The sequence below is a fragment of the Mus caroli genome, unplaced genomic scaffold (genome assembly GCF_900094665.2).
Source record: "Mus caroli unplaced genomic scaffold, CAROLI_EIJ_v1.1 scaffold_9593_1, whole genome shotgun sequence".
Classification (NCBI taxonomy): domain Eukaryota; kingdom Metazoa; phylum Chordata; class Mammalia; order Rodentia; family Muridae; genus Mus; species Mus caroli.
The window spans coordinates 34383-52574 of NW_018389934.1; the positions used below are offsets into that span (position 1 = coordinate 34383).

Here is an 18192-nt window from a genome sequence, read left to right on the forward strand (position 1 = left end):
AAGCCACAACATACCCAAACTTATGGGACACAATGAAGGCAGTCCTAAGAGGAAAACTCATAGCCCTGAGTGCCTCCAAATAGAAACTAGAGAGCACACACTAGCAGCCTGACAGCACACCTAGAAGTTCTAGAACAAAAGGAAGAAAATATACCCAAAAGGAGTAGACAGCAGGAAATAATCAAAGTCAGGTCTGAAATCAACGCAGTGGAAACAAAAAGAACTATTCAAAGAATCAACCAAACCAGGAGCTGGTTCTTTGAGAAAATCAACAAGATAGATAAACCCTTAGCCAGACTAACTAGAGGACACAGGGACAGTATCCTAATTAACAAAATCAAAAATGAAAACGGAGACATAATAACAAAACCCGAGGAAGCCCAAAACATCATCAGATCCTACTACAAAAGGCTATACTCGACAAAACTAGAAAAACCTGGATGAAATGGAAAACTTCCTAGACAGATACCAGGTACCAAAGTTAAATCAGGATCAGATTAACAATCTAAACAGTCCCATTTCCCCTAAAGAAATAGAAACAGTCATCAATAGTCTCCCATCCAAAAACAAAAAAACAAAAAACCAAAAAAATTCCAGGACCAGATGGGTTTAGTGCACAGTTCTATCAGACCTTCAAAGAAAACCTAATTCCAACTGTCCTCAAAATAAATGGACAGAAACTCGAAGCAATCCCACTAAAATCAGAGACTAGACAAGGCTGCCCACTTTCTCCCTACCTATTCAATATAGTACTTGAAGTTCTAGCCAGAGCAATTCGACAACAAAAGGACATCAAGGGAATACAATTTGAAAGGAAGAAGTCAAAATATCACTTTTTGCAGATGATATGATAGTATATATAAGTGACCCCAAAAATTGCACCTGAGAACTCCTAAACCCGATAAACAGTTTCAGTGCAGTAGCTGGATATAAAATTAACTGAAACAAATCAATGGCCTTTCTTTACACAAAGGATAAATGGACTGAGAAAGAAATTAGGGAAACAACACCCTTCACAATAGTAACAAATAATATAAAATACCTTAGTGTGACTCTAACTAAGGAAGTGAAAGATCTGCATGATAAGAACTTGAAGTCTCTGAAGAAAGAAATTGAAGAAGATCTCAGAAGATGGAAAGATCTCCTATGCTCATGGATTGGCAAGATTAATATAGTAAATATGGCTATCCTGCCGAAAGCAATCTACAGATTCAATGCAATCCCCATCAAAATTCCAACTCAATTCTTCACTGAGACAGAAAAGGCAATTTGCAAATTCATCTGGAATAATAAAAAAACCTAGGATAGGAAAAACTGTTCTCAACAATAAAAGAACCTCTGGTAGAATCACCATGCCTGACATTAAGCTGTACTACAGAACAATTGTGATAAAAACTGCATCGTACTGGTACAGTGACAGACAGGTAGATTAATGGAATAGAATCAAAGACCCAGAAATGAATCCACACACCTATGGTCACTTGATCTTTGACAAGGGAGCTAAAACCATCCAGTGTGAAAAAGACAGCATTTTCAATACAATTGAGTACTATGCAGTGATTAAAAATGGTGACTTCATGGAATTTGCAGGCAAATGGATGGAAGTAGGAAACATCATCCTGAGTGAGGTAACACAGACACAAAAGAACACACATAGTGTATGCTCACTAATAAGTGGATATTAGCTCAAAAGCTCAGTGCCCATGATACAACCCACAGAGCATATGGAAGATGGAAGGAAGACTAGGGTATGGATGCATCAGTCCTGCTTGCATTCAGAGGGGAACAGGACAATTGTGAGAGATGGAATGAGAGGGGGACAAGGGAGGGAGAAAGGAGGAGAAAATAAGGGTGGCAGTATCAGAATCTGGAGGAGATGTGAGAGAGATACACAGGGTCTGGAAAGTGAATAAAAATAGGTACCAGGAGGGATGAAGAACTTGGGACAGCCACTGGAGTGTCCCAGACACCAGAGAAATGTGAGGCTCCGAGGACCCAGTGGGATTGACTTTAGCTGTAATGCACAGAGAAGGAGGAGCTAGAACCTGTGGAGACCACCTCTTTAGAATGGCAAGGCCCCTGATCAAGGGATGGAGCCACCCACCCATCAAAGGTTTGTTTTGTTTTGTTTTGTTTTGTTTTCCCAGAAATGTTCCTGTCCAAAGAAAGAAGGGGGAAGGGTGGGGGGAGGAATAAAAACTGAAGGGCCAACTGAGGATGGCCCCACCTGAGGATACATCATGTCTGCAGACACCAAATCCAACACTGTTGCCATCCATGGTCAAGAGGTGCTTGCTGAGAAGAACCTAGTAAGGCATTTCCTGGGGAGATATGGTCATCAACTGACTAATGCAGAGGTGGATGCTTGGGGCCAACCATCTGGCTGAACTCGGGGAACCTGGTGGGGGAGCTGGCAGAAGGACTGGACAGTGATTGCAGCCCCATTGGAAGAAAAACATAGGCTGGCCTGATCACCCAGTTTTCCCAGAGACTAGACCACCAACCAAAGAATGTACCTAAAGGGATCTTTGGCTCCAGATACATATGTAGCAGAGGATAGCCTTGTCTGATAGCAATGAGAGGGGTTGCCCTTGGTCCAGAAGAAGTTTGATACCCCAGCGTAGGGGGATGCTGGAATGGTGGGGCAGGAAAGTGTGGGTTGGTGGCAGAGCACTCTCATACAGGCAAAAGGGAGCAGGGAGGGCAGATATGAGATGGGAGGGTGGCAGAGAGGTAATGGGAAGTGAGGTATCATGGGATGGGGGAATTGGTGGAGGGGGTAATCAGGAAGCATTTGAGATGTGAACAAATAAATGTATAGCATTTGAGATGTGAACAAATGGAATAATTAATAACAATTTAAAAAATAAAAAATTCAATATGTATTATACATTATAGTATAAGTGGTAAGTCAAAGTCAGATGAGGTTCTTGTGAGATCCTATTTCAATCAAAGGAAACAAATAAAAATTATATTCACTTTAAAAGAAAAAAGAAAAAGAAAATGAAAAAGTCACTGGACAGTTAGGTAGGGCTGTAAGTTAGAGAGCGCAACCCAAGGAACCAAGTTGTGCAACTCTAAGTGAATTACATTACTTTTCTAGTACTTCATAACTATTTATGAAAACAAATAAATAAGTGAGATACTGTATATGTGTTAAATACATTCCTTTAGGTAAATATATTTATAGACATTTAAATATGTTTATGTAAATAAATGTAAAGTGTACATATTAAAATTTTCAGATTTCTTATTTACTAATATGATCTTTGAAACTTTGTTCAAAAGATAAAATTCAAAATAAATTATAAACCCCTTGTGGAAATATATTATTAACAGTATTATCTGTAGCAGAGATTAGAAAGAAACACTCAACAACAAAGAATCAGGTAAATAAGCATTACATAGTACAGTCGTCAAAACTTCAACTTTGACAGTTACATGCTCATATTTTAGCCCTGTTCATTAATGTCTATGTTCACTTTGCACACAACTGAGAGAGGGAGTTACAAAGGAAAACAAATCCCTTTGAAATTGGCATTACGTGGGCTGCACCAAGCCCAGCAAGTAGCTGCTGAAATGATACAAGTGACTTGTGTGCTACAAACAGAGGCAAAACTGGAGACATGAAGGAAGTTGCTATTCCTGCTCCTTGAGAAATGGTGGATTATACTGTCCATCAGTCGAGCCAGTAACAAATGCAAGTGCCAGTAGGGCTATGCCTCTTCCTTTGAGGTAACTGACTACTGTGTCAGTCACTGTGATTCCCAGAACTGCATCCTAGCCCACAAAGAAGAGCAGGACCTGCAGAGAGGAACCCCAAACCAACTCAACATGTCCTGCTTTGTTTACTTATTATGGTGGTGATTTAACAATGAAACTGGACAACTATATGTTAAATTACAGTTTTTCTATGCCATGAATAACTTTGGCCAGGGATTTATTTCCTTTGGAATCTTAGCTTTGGACAAACTTTTTTTTTTTTGTTTGTTTGTTTGTATTTTCAAAGTATAGCCCTGGCTGTCCTGGAACTCACTTTGTAGACCAGGCTGGCCTCAAACTCAGAAATCCACCTGCCTCTGCCTCCAGAGTGCTGGGATTAAAGGCATGCGCCACCACGCCTAGCTTTGGACAAACTTTTAACTAGCCTTGAAAAGAAAATGTTATTACTGATACGGGGGTCCACAGCCCTGCAATAGCATAGGTCTGATGTGTTGATTTCCTTGGCCCATGTTACCACCAAAGGCCTGAGGCTATGTTGATATTAAGGGGTTGAGAGAACTGGCCCTGGTCCTCACCTAGGCAGCCTTGGAGAGCTGCCCCCACCTCCACCTCTTGCTACAGCTCTTAGGACAGTGGGCCCCACATCTTGCCTGTGTAGCACAGTAGAGCTGGCTCTGGTAGAGAGGGATACTGGTGAGCCAGTGGGTAGACCAACTCAGCTACCACACCATCATCTTATGAATTGCTGGAGTACATGAAGGGGTCAGTCCTGCAGATCCAAATCTACAGAGTCTTCAAGACACAGGGCACAACAGGATATCTGAGAGGATAGCATCAGCAAGAGAATATAAGTAATTGAAGAAAGAATCTCAGGCATAGAAGATATGATAGAAGAAATTGATACATCAATCAAAGTAAATGCCAAATAAAACAAGTTTCTAACATAAAACATTCAAGAAATTTGGGAAACTATAAAAAGACCAAACATAAGAATGATAGGAATAGAAGAAGATTCCCAGCTCAGAGGGCAAGAAAACATCTTAAAGGTGGCCTAGTAGGCCATCATTGGGAAGAGAGGCCCCTTGGTCTTGCAAACTTTGTATGTCCCAGTACAGGGGAACGCCAGGGCCAAGAAGTGGGAGTGAGTGGGTAGGGGAGCAGGGCAGGGGGAAGGTATAGGGGACTTTGGGGATAGCATTTGAAATGTAAATAAAGAAAATATCGAAGAAAAAAAAACTGAAGAGAAAAAGAAGAAAACATCTTAAACAGAGTCATAGAAGAAAATTCCATAACCTAAAGAAAGAGAAGCCTACAAACATAGGTTTGCAAAAACAACAAATAGATCAGACCAGAAAAGAAAATCCTTCTGTCAAATAATAATAATAATAAAATATCAAAAGATATAAGGGAAAAAAAGCCAAGTAACATATAAAGGTGAACCTATCAGAATTACACCTAACTTCTCATATATATAAATGATAATGGGCTTAGAAAGAGGTCATGGAAACAATACCCTACACAATAGCCACAAATAATATAAAATATCTTGGTGTTACTATAATGAGGCAAGTGAAAGATCTGTATGACCAGACTTCAAGTCTCTTGAGAAAAATTGAAGATATCAAAAGGTGGGGAGATCTCAGATGCTCATAGATTGACAGAACTAACACAGTAAATATGGCCATCATGCCAAAAGCAATCTATATATTCAATTAAATTCCTATCAAATTTCCAACACAATTCTTTATATACATTGAAAAAAATCTCAACTGCATATAGAAAAACAAATATCTAGGATAGCTGAAGCAATCCTGTACAACAAAAGGACATATGGAGGTTTCACCATCCCTGATTTCAAGCTGAACTACAGAGCAATAGTAATAAAAACTGCATGGTATTGATATAGAAACAGACAGGATCGACAGTGGAATATAATCAAAGACCCAGAAATAAGCCCATATACTTATGGACACTTGATTTTTGACAAAGTCAAAACCATCTTCAACAAATGGTACTAGTCTAGTTGGATTTCTGTATGTAGAAGAATGCAAATAAATCCAGATTTATCACCCTGTACAAACCTCAATTTCAAGTAGATCGAAGACCTCAACATAAAACCAGATACACTAAATCCAACAGAAGAAAAAACTGGAGAATAATACTGATACCATTGGTATCGGAGACAACTTCCTAACAGAACACCAACAGATTAACACTAAGATCAACAATTAACAAGTGGCACCTCATGAAACTGAACATCAGTAAAGCAATGGATACTGTAAATAGGACAAAATGGCAGCTTATATAATGGGGAAAAATCTGCACCAATCTACACCTGAGAGGACTAATATCCAAAATATACAAAAAACTCACAGGACTAGTATCCAAAATATACAAAGAACTCAAGAAGTTAGACACCAACAAACCAAATAACCAAATTAAAAATGGGGTACAGAGTGGAAGACTGACTTCCAGGCAGATAGGACAAGGGTATTAAGGCCACACCCACAGTGATACATCTACTGCAGCAAGGCCACACCTCCTACTAGTGCCACTCCCTGGCCCAAGTATATTCAAACCATCACACAGATATAAAATTAACTCAAATAAGTCAATAGCCTTCCTTTATACAAATGATAAACAGGCTTTGAAAGAAACTGGGGAAACAATACCATTCATAATAGTCACAAGTAATATAAAATATGGTTGGATAACTCTAACCAAGCAAATGAAAAATCTCTATGACAATGACTTCAAGTCTCCCAAGAAAGAACTCAAAGAAGACCTCAGAACATGGAAAGCTCTTGAATGCTCATGGATTGGTAGAATTAACACAGAAAAAAAAATGGCCATGCTATCAAAAGCAATCTACAGATTCAATGCAATCCCCAGAAAAATTCCAACATAATTCTTCAAAGACAAGGAAAGAGCAATTTTCAATTTCATATGGAAAAACAAAAACCCAGGCTAGCCAAAAAAATTCTCAATCAAAAAAAAATTTCTGGAGGAATAACCATCCCTGACCTCAAGCCATACTACAGAGCAATAATGATAAAAAAAACAACATGGTATTGTTACAGAGACAGACAGGTCAATCAGTGGCATAGAATTAAAGACCCAAAAATAAAACCACACACTTACATATGCTTGATCTTTGAGAAAGAAGCCAAAGATATACAATGGAAAAAAAAGAAAACATCTTCAATAAATGGTGCTAGACTAACTTGCAGTTGCTATGTAGAAAAATGAAAATAGATCCATATTTGTCACCTTGCATAAAGCTCAAGTCCAAGTAGATCAAGGACCTCAACATAAAATCAGATACACTGAATCTAACAGAAGATAAAGTGGAAAAGAGTCTTGAACTTACTGGCACTGGGGGAAATTTCCTAAACAGAACTCCAATGGCTCAGGCTCAAAGATCAACAATTGATAAATAGGACCTCATAAATCTGGAAAGCTCTGTAAAGCAAAGGACATAGGCAGTAGGACAAATCAGCAACCTACAGATTGTGAAAAAAACTTCACTAATCCCACATCTGGTTGAGGGCTAATATCCAAAATATATAAAGAACTAAAGAAGCTAATATCAGAAAAACAAAACAAACAAAACAAAACAAAAAAACCCAAATAACCCAATCAAAAAATGGGGGACAGAACTAAACAGAGAATTTACAACAAAGGAATCTCGAATGGCCAAGAAGCAGTTGAAGAAATGTTCAAAGTCTTTAGTGATCAGGGAAATATAAATCATAACAACCCTAAGTTCTACCTTAGACTAATCAGAATGGCTAAGATCAAAAACTCAGGTGATAGCACATGTTGGCGAGAATGTGGAGAAAGAGGAACACTCCTCCATTGCTTGTGGGATTGCAAACTGGTACAACCACTTTGGAAACCAATCTGGAGGTTCGTGAGAAAATTGGACATAGATCTACCTGAAGATCCAGCTATACCAGTCTTGGGAATATACCCCAAAGATGCCCCACCATGCCACAGGAACACTATGTTCATAACAGCCTTATTTGTGATAGCCAGAAGCTGGAAACAACCCAGATGTCCCATGGCAGATGAATGGATACAGAAAATGTGGTTCATTTACATAATGGAATACTACTACTCAGCTATTAAGAACGAGGACATCCTGACTTTTGCAGGCAAATGGATGGAACTAGAAAATATGCTGAGCAAGGTAACTCAGACCCAAAATGACATGCATGGTATATACTCACTAATAAGTGGATATTAGCCAAAAAGAAAAAAAAAAGTACAGAATTTCCCAGATACAGTCCACAGAATTCCAAAAGGTCAACAAGCTGAAGGGCCCAAGTGAGGACACCCCAGTCCCATTTGGGAGAGATAAAAAAGCAATCACAAGTGGGGAGGAAAGGAGAGACCTGGGAGGGAAAGTGGATGGGGAAGATGGGAACCTGATATGGTATTGGGTGTGAGAAAAGGACTGAAGTCCTGAGAGCTAACAGAAAGAATGGAAACAGGCAACCTCAGGAAATAGGAGGTTGGGGGGACCCTCTAGAATGCACCAGAGACCTGGGAGGTGAGAGCCTCTCAGGAGTCGGAGGGAAGGACATTAGATGAAATACCACACAGTAGGGAGAGAGAACTTATAGAGCCCACCTCCAGCAGGAAGACAGGACATCAAGTGAGGGGGGTTGCCATCCCACAGTCACCTCTGACCCATAACTGTTCCTGTATGAAAGAATTACTGGGATGGAAATGGAGAGGAACCTGATGAAAAGAAAGTCCAGAGACAGGTCCAAAGTGGGATCCAGCTCAAGGGAAGGTCCCACGGCCTGACACTATCACTGAAGCTATGGAGCGCTCACAAAAAGTGACCTAGCATGACTGCCCTCTGAAAGACCCAACAGGCAGCTGAAAGAGTCAGATGCAGATATTTGCACTGGACAGAAGCAGCCGACCCCTGTTTTTTAATTAGAGAAAGCTGAAAGTAGCTGAGAAGAGCAACCCTGTAGGAGGACCAGCAGTCTCAATTAATCTGGACCCCCGAGATCTTTCAAACACTGGACCACCAAGCAGGCAGCATACATCAGCTGATATGAGGCCCCAAACACACATATAGTAGAGGACTGCTGGGTCTATGTTCAATCAGAGATGATGCACCTAACCCTCAAGAGACTGGAGGCCTCAGGGAGTTTAGAGGTCAGGTGGGGTGTGGGTGCAGTAGGGACATCCACGTGTAGTCAGGGGGTGGGGAAGAGGTATGGGATGTGGAACAGTCAGACGGTGGACGGGGGAGTAGGAATAAAATATGGAGTGTAAAAAAGTAAATTAAGGGCTGGTGAGATGGCTCAGTGGGTAAGAGCACCCGACTGCTCTTCCGAAGGTCCGAAGTTCAAATCCCAGCAACCACATGGTGGCTCACAACCACCTGTAATGAGATCTGATGCCCTCTTCTGGTGTGTCTGAAGACAGCTATAGTGTACTTACATATAATAAATAAATAAATCTTTAAAAAAAAAAGTAAATTAAATGTTTGAGCCATCCCTTTAAACAAACCAAAGTCGATTTCATGCAGAGTATGAAAATTAATATTTGACTTTTAAAATATAATTATTAAGAACTACATTAGGAAATGCTACATATCAAATATGTTAAATACAATAATATCTGAAAACCACAGTTTGTTCTAAGGCTTTTAAACTTAAAAAAGGCGGAAGGGTGAGTTAAAGGTAAATAACCTGAAGCAGTCAGTACCTTACTTGATGAAGTTTCATTTCTGATTCTTGGATCATTTTAAAGACATTAGAGTAGGCTTGCATTTACACTAATACATTTAAAGTATTCACTAATACATTAAAGTATTTAAAGTATAAAATGTAAAGTGTAATCCAGGTCCAAAAGGAAAAGACAAACCATCTGGCATTACCAACCTCACTTCTGCTAAACTGAACAACAGACACTGCAGCAGACCTCTTCTAAGTTAGCAACTTAGTACTAACAGAGATACCGAGTTTCCACTCTGAAGAAAAGTTACTTGGGAATTAAAAACAAGTAAAATGTAACAAATGTACATACTCCTTTTGGAAAGCCATGCATAGAGGGGAACTGAATCCAAATACCAAGCACATTTGTGCATCTGGGCTATAGCCATTCTGCAGTAACATTTCCAGGCACTCTTCCCGTCCTCCAAACACTGCAGAATAAACAGGGCTCACTTTGTCTGGTCCCGTGTCACAAGCCCGGTTAGTACGTGGTATTAACAAGTCCAAGGTCCTTCAAATACACAAATGGAAGAATATTTAATATTCCAGGTGCATGTAACATCATTCCCATACATATTTTAAGAATCATCCACTGACTGGGACGATTTAAAGATATCTTTGTCTTTCCTACACTTTCTAACTCCAGTAAATGTCTACATGCTTCATAGCTACTACAAAATATTACCCGTACTATTGCTTAGTGCAAAGTTTAAATAGACCTGAAAATGAATTGAGTAATATATAGTACCTGTTCTCCTCATTAACTGTTATTTGCCTTACCACATGACCTATGCCAATTTTATGTTTGGTATTTCAGGACCTAATAAATTATTTAAAATTTTAGTACAATAAATATAAACTAGTTGAGAAAATGAGGGGCTAGGGCTATTGCCCAGAGGTAGAGTGTTTGTATATTATGCTGGAGGGCCCGGGTTCAATTCCCAGCACTGGGGATTGTATAATGGACAGATGTGCTGACATATCCCTATAAGTTAGCAGTCAGAGACTGAAGCAGAAGAGTCATGACTTCAAGGCCTACCACAGCTGAATAACAAATTCCAGAAGCCAGGGCTCCTCAGCAAGGCTCTGTTTCACATACAAACAAATTATAACAGAAAATAAAATGAAGTATTTTTTCTTAAATATTAATCATTTGGTTTCCCATTCGTACGAATTTTTAAATATGGCAAGTGACATGAAATAAGAAATTACAATTTAATCAGAAGAAACTATAACTTATAGTAAAATATTACAATCTCAGAAAAAATATAATCATTAATATCTGAGGTACATTTATAAAGAAGCAACTGCTAGACAGATGGTTAAAATATAGTTCTTATATTGTCTGTAACCTTGTCTCAGCAATTAGCTGCAGAGAAGACTATTCAGCTCTGAAGACAAAACTATAAGGACTAAGCAGCCAGAAAATTCCCCTCCTTTCTAGGACTGTTTCTCTTGGCTGATTTTCCTTCCATAAAACAGACCTAAAATAACACTGAAGAAGAACTGAAATCATAGAAGTAGGCTACAGATGAAATCAGTGCAACAGAATTCTCGAAATTGAACATAAGACCAAATTCCTATGAGAGTTTTGGTTATTAATTTAAAACTGAGTACAACTGTTTAAAGATTTGTTTATCAACAATTAGAAGAAATGGACTTAATTTTTTTGTAAAGGACACAAATTGAGTGAAAAGGGGGTATGAGCTAGGAAAAGGTTAGAAAGGGTGAAAGTGTTCAAAACATGGGATAAAAGTCTTAAAGAATAATAAATTTTAAAAAGCATTTAGAGGAAATACCAAATATTGAAAACAAGTATTTTATTAAAACTAAGAATCTGTTTGACAACTTGTAAATAAACATGTCTGAGTTTTAGAGATGGGCTAGAAAAGTGCAGTGCCCCAAGGCAAACATGCTTACCTTTGAGAATATGCTGCCTAGTGACAAAATAGTCAGCTTGTTGGCTTTGTTTACCTACTGTCTAAACATAATGATCATTTTATTATTTTTAATTAAACATTAATGGTATGTATTGGAAACACTATTGTAGAATTATAACCCTAAAGACTGCAAACATGATTCTGAAACCTGTCCATACTGACTTATGAGACTGAACCTTATTCTTATTACTATAACCAGGTTACTAACTCTAAAATTCCCCTACTCACCAATACTTTCTCCAAAATACACTAATAATTTCCTAGGGACTTCTAGCAAAGAAAGAGTAACAGAAGCATGGAAAAATACCAGACTAGACATGAGATTAGATAAAAAGTTTAGTCACAGGGTTTAAGATAGGAAGACTTCATTCCAAAGAGATCACATACTCTTTTTGCAAATACGGAGATAATGCAAATTCGTGAATAAGGCCATCAGATTGCTAGTTAAAGATGTTTGAAATAAAACTAGCAAGAAAGGGAAAGAACAGCCATCAGTTAAAGAAATCCCTTTGTTCCGATATCTATACTGCCTACATACAGTCATTCTTCCTTAGAGTGAGAAAATCAAAGATGTAGAGGACCAGACCAAAAAAAAAAGAAAAAAAAAGTATGGGGAAGATGAGGAGTAAATTTAAGCATCCCAAAAACTGGTTTCAGAAAGGAATGACCAAGCATTTTACCCAGAGGTAAAGAGTCTGACTCATATCTATTCCTTATTAGCTTTTAATTCCAAGACCATTTTTATTCCATTTTGAGCACTTACTCTGTATGGCCCATTTGTGCAGCAGCATGAATAGGTAATTGCCAATTGTCTTCATTACAATAAAGGTCAGGATCTGCCCCACTGGACAGCAAAAGTTCCACACATTTTTTATGACCCTCTTGTGCAGCAATAAACAAAGGAGTAGCTTTATCCAAGGCTTGGCAATTGACATTTGCACCTAACACAAAATAAAATACTTAACCAATAATGAACATAGATGTTTTTAAAAAGAAGAAAGAAAGCTGAAAACATAAATTTCAAGCTGCCATAAAATGTTTTCATAGTACAAACACTTTCACCCTTACTGGATGCTATTGAAAAATATACTTATTTTACTAACCTGTTGAAAATCATTTTAATAGTTTTTGTTCTGTATTAGTAAGAACATAAAGAGTATTTTAGAATTCACTGGTACATGCCTTTAATCCCAGCACTTGGGAGGCAGAGGCAGGTGGATTTCTGAGTTTGAGGCCAGCCTGGTCTACAGAGTGAGTTCCAGGACAGCCAGGGTTACACAGAGAAACCCTGTCTTGAAAAACCAAAACCAAAACCAAAAAAAAAAAAAATTCTCCTATTCAATGAAAGCTACTTATTCCTCTCCCTGGCCAAACAAGCACTGTGGGTTCCAAGTACAAATATTTTTTAAAGATGTATTTTATATGTATTTATGAGTTATGTGTGTATGTGCACACATATCTGTGCACATGAATTCTAGTATCCATGAAGTGGGCATCAGATTCCCTTAGAGCTGGAGTCCATAAGTAGTGAGCCTATCTAACATGGGTGCTAGATCTGAACTCCATCTTTCTGCAAGAATTCTTAGCCACTAAGACACCTCTCAAGCCCCAAAGTATATTTTAGAAGAAAAGGATGTAGTGACCTATAATTCCAGTCCTTGGAAGTCTGAGAAAAGAATATCACAAGTTTGAGGCTAACCTGTTTAAAAAAAAAAAAATGGAAAAAATACAATGGAAAATCATTGATGGTAATTCCCAACAAAGTATAAGTTGTGAGACTTGTGTGTTTTATTGATGTATTATTGGGACTTATGACTTTATTGATGTTGACAGAACCTAGTAGGGAAACCCCCACTCTATTCCCGATTCGGCATGCACCCAAAAAAAAAAAATCACGAAGGACCATCTTGATGTAATTACACGAGGTAGTTTAATGACAGAGCTCCGGACCGACATGCATCCCACACAGGAGATAACGGATGTTGGCCACGAGGCTTGAAAGCTAGGGGTTTTTATGGGGTAAGGGGCTCAGGGGTGTGGAATTCAGCATAGCGACACACTATTGGCTTATTCAAACATCAGCAGAAAAATTACATGTACGTGCAGGGTGTCAGAGTTCTGTGAGTTGTTGACTCAGTTCAGATAGCCCTGTTATGTCTTCACATTCCTCTTTATCTTTAAGGTTAAGCTGTTCCTAGGAATGTTTTAACTACGGGACATACCCAGGTTTGTTTTTCTTTTTTCTCAGCCCCAGGCAGCCTCTAGGCTCACAAACAACCAGCAATTTCTGAGTATTTTATATGATTTACAGGTTTTGAAATTTCATCTTTCTTTCAATGTCACTAACTAATTTTAGACTAAGATTTATGAGGAAAACATTACCAATAAATGACTGATATACATGGGATCTACTATTAAAAACCATATTAATTAGTCTTACAGTTACACTTCTTCTGTCATGAGTATTGCATAGTAAAGGCAACAATAAATAGGAATGATATGTTTTAATGGAGCTGAATGATTTTAAAATAAAAACTGTTATTTTACTACTACTATAAACAATTTGAAAAGGTAGCCAGGCAGAGTAAAGCAGTTCTCTGTGAGTTTGAGACCAGCCTGGCCAACAGAGTGAGTTCCAGAATAGCCAAAACTATATACTGAGATCCTATTTCCACAAACAAAACCAAACAAAAAGATTTAAAAAGGCTGATAATGGCCTTAATTGTTGAGAAACTTTTGAAATTGTTAAAAAAAATAGCATATTTCCCTAAGCACCTCACCAGCAAATAACATTATTAGATATGTTAAGTCTCACACTATCACATGATTGTGTCAATTTTTAAATTTCTCAAATATATCTCATTAGAAAAAACACCATCAAAAATCGGGAAGACTGACTATCTTTTATTCAGTACATCTTGAACAAGATACACAAAGTAAATTAAAGACTGTGTGGAACCTTTCTGAATTATAAAAATGCTAGGCAACTAGAATCTTCTTGACTTGGGTGCCTCATCTTGCTGTCAGCTTCAGAGAGAAAAATACAATCAATGAGAAAAGCTAAAGTTAACAGTAGGGCCTGCTTAAAAAAAAAAAAAAGCCAAACTTCTAGTTTGATTGACAACTTCAAAGTATCAGAAATAATAAGGAACCGGTTCTTCTAAGACTACAACTGAAACATTTTAAAAGTAAGACACTGAAGGTAAAGCCATTTTACATGATTACATTAGAAACAGACCTTCATACCCCCTAAATAATGATATTTTAAAAGTTTAGAGAAGAAAAAAAAGTGAAAAAAGAAATACGGGAATCACTATGCCCAGATTGTGCTAGCACTTAACACCCATACAGTGGGTGTCTTAACATAAAAAGAATAATTTTAGGAAGTTATTTGGGAGTCCTCATGTTTAAAGTACAGTGTCATAATTTCTCAGATACCTTCTTCTTGAACATCATGAAGGTTCATTCTTTTTCACTTTCTACCTTGACTTAAATACGTAGAGATTTGGGGGGGGGGGTTGGTTTGGTTTGGCTTTTTGTTGTTGTTTGGTTGTTAGGCTAGTTTGGTTTTTGTATTTTTGTTTTTTGGCTTTGGTTTTAGGATTTTTTTCCTTTGTTTGTTTTTGTTTTTTGAGACTCTCTATGAAGTCCTGGCTGTCCTGAAATCCACTATGTAGACCACTCAGCAAATCTGTTGGAATGTGTCTCCCTCTAAGGATCCCTGATTTCCTAGCTCTGTCAGAGCACACACCCTAAGACTTTAAAAGCCCTTCTTTGATGAACCCTTCAGGTCAGACAATGTTATAAAAAAAGACATAGTCACACAATCTTTCTGGGAAATGCTACATCTGTAATCATAGTCACAAGGACACTTTTACCTGGTAACATACTGCCATCAACTATGTACACTTTTAGTTGCTACTTATATCAATTTCATCACCTGATTCAAGAATCATTCTTCTCTAAGAACACAGTTAAAAAGCATGATAGCACAAAGGTTATCCTTCTTACCAGATGAAATAAGTATGCTCATGTTCTCTAACTTCCCATACTGAGCAGCCACAAACAGAGGTGTGATTCCAAAGTCATCTTGGCATTCTCTGTCTGCTCCTTGTTTAAGAAGCAATTTTATAGTCTCAGCATTTCCCTAAAACACAGACACATATTTTTAAGTGAGTAAAAACTCTTTCTCATTGAGTTTTACTTTTCTTATTTTCTCAGTAAAGAAAAACTTCAAAAAAATGTAATGTCCTGTTACTTTAGATGAAAACTATATGACATCAAATTACTCTATACTTCTACATAACCTATTAAATGTAAACAAATTAAATACTGGCTTTTAGCAATTATAATCATTAGTCCTGCAAAGTCAGTTTGCTAACTCAAGCAGAAGGGGCTATCATATTCTCTAAACATATACTTACAATAAAATATACCATTTCACCTTGTCAGTTTGTATCCCACATATTCTGATAGTTACTTATATAATCCCTATAATCCAAAGTTGCTCCAGCCACTATAACAGCTGACTTATTTAGAATAATCATTAGCATTTAGCCTGCCTTTTTTATACTGCACTTGCCATTATAAATCAGATAAAACAGAAGGCAAAAAACTGTATAGAAAAGGGTAAGAAATACAATTTACACAGAAATGAAATAATAAATTCAGAGACTACCTGGAAAGAAGCCTGGTGCAAGGAATTCCATCCACTCATAGAATGGGATCCATTGACATTTGCTCCATGTTGAAGCAACAGCTTTAATACATCTATCCGTCCACTTTCAACAGCTGCAATACAGTAGTCAGAGAAATTACTGTCACCAAAAAGATGTTTGTAAAGCTGGACACTTCCATGATGTTCTCATCATTTTATATACCTTGTAATGCACATTATTATAATAATGCTATGATTATTCCTAAACATTTATCAACTATCTTAATCCAGTTTCACTTATATATGTATAGGCCTCCATGTGCATGAAATTTTTTTCCAAATGAAACATGAAAAGAGATTGATGAAAAAAGAGCAAGAACCAAATATTTATTCTGTCTGATAAAGGTGAAAATGTAGCTCTAGATTTTTATAAATGCAGCTGAGTGTGCAACAAGGTATACAGTCCAGAAGAACTAATCTGGAAAAGCAGTTTCAATAAAGGACAGAAAGGGTTGCTATCATTACTATCTTATCACAATAGATAAGAATAATTATTGTTAAGACCTTATAGCTAGTTCCCAACTAGAAACTTCACCTCTATTGACTAATATTCATGGCAATAGAAGGTACTCAGTGTACAAAGAGAGGAGAAAGATAATCAAAAATATGACTCAGCCACAAACCCTGCTGTTACCTACAACAGTAACCTGCCTGGAAGATATACTGGTGCAATAGTGACACAATGTTACTGCAGCAATCAACCACTTTTTAAATGGATTCCATCCCACCTCATGAGATGGAACCCATACCTGACACTGCTGAGGTGACCAAGAATCTGAGACTAGATAAGTACAGGTCTAGGGAAAGTCTAATACTCATCCTGCAAAAGGAGTGTAGCAATAAGATGACTCCATAGATCAGTGCCTTAGTCAACCCGTATCAGAGAAAATTCTTCTTGCTCTAGATAAGAATTAACACAGAAACTCAAACTGGACAATATGCAGAGTGAGAGACATTTGGAGCACTGAGTCCTAAATAGGATGTTTTCATCAAAGCCTTCCCACCAGAGTTCAGGAACCTATATGGAAGAAGAGGTGGGAAGATTCTAAGAGTCAGAGGTTATAGATGACTCCAAGGAAATAGCATCTTCTTGAAGTGGAAACTTAAGGGTTCTTTGGAAAGTCAGAGTGTTTTCCTGAAGTAGACACAAGTGTAAGTATGTTTTGCTAAAGCAGACATGTGAAGGAATGTTCTGCTGAAGGGGACACAGGTGAAAGGATGTTTCACTAAGGCAGGATGCTAAAAGGACACACAATGAAGGATTCTTCACTAATGACACACATGTATTGGTTCCCCTTACAGTGCATAGTTGAGCTCCATTTTGTCATGACTCTATAGAGAGAAAGGCACCAAAAAACTTCTGGTGGTGTGCTGGCAGCTACTTGCCATTTCTGCAGACTCAAGTCAATTGGCAGAGTGATTGACATCAGCTGATATAGACTCATGTGGAGTTTCGTTAAGACAGATTCAAATGCTGAGTCAAGACCTGTGGAGGACACATGATGTTTGGAGGGAGTACAAATAGGACTCAACAAACTGTGAGAGGGGCTTGCTTGTAGAGCTAGCTCTGCAACACTTCTTGATCTGTTGTCTTCAATGATTTTCACTTGGGGAGAGAACTTCTCCTGGTGTTCCCACTGGTCCTAATCATTTCTGCTGACTCATGTTGAGGCCTAGAAGTTCCTAGTAGATCTTACTATTACTGCTGCTATCCCGATACGACGAAACTGGACTGCTGGTATATCCATGAAGTGTAATTTTTACTATGACATAAGTTTTTAATTTATATAGCAGAATTCTATTTACAGGAACCAACTTCATAAATAGTGATCCTTATTATGATTTATTGAAATAAATCATTAACCTGAGATCCTTATCAGGAAAATATGTACATACCCTAGAATTATCTTTAATTCCAAAGACTCCTGCTGGTGAAGGAGCATAATTTCTCTTTTAGTCAAAAGAGCAAGTAATAATCATATATAGTGGAACTGACTGCAATGATAACCATGAAGAAAGAAGGATAATTGCATAATTATGTAATCATCCAGTTTGACATTCACAGTCACGC

At 37.8% G+C, this 18192-nt stretch overlaps 1 protein-coding gene across 1 annotated transcript in view; it reads right to left on the minus strand.

Annotated features, from left to right (window-relative positions):
- The window catches only part of Asb3 (ankyrin repeat and SOCS box containing 3), a 43553-nt gene extending 26617 nt beyond the window's left edge, over positions 1-16936 (minus strand). Inside the window, exons 1-4 of the mRNA XM_029473844.1 lie at positions 16083-16936; positions 15416-15551; positions 12168-12345; positions 9778-9975 (exon numbers count right to left, since the gene is read on the minus strand). Coding sequence (XP_029329704.1) covers positions 9778-9975; positions 12168-12345; positions 15416-15551; positions 16083-16121 — 551 coding nt within the window. The 5' untranslated portion in view covers positions 16122-16936. The remainder of the gene's footprint in view (positions 1-9777; positions 9976-12167; positions 12346-15415; positions 15552-16082) is intronic.
- Between the last annotated feature and the right edge of the window lie 1256 nt (positions 16937-18192).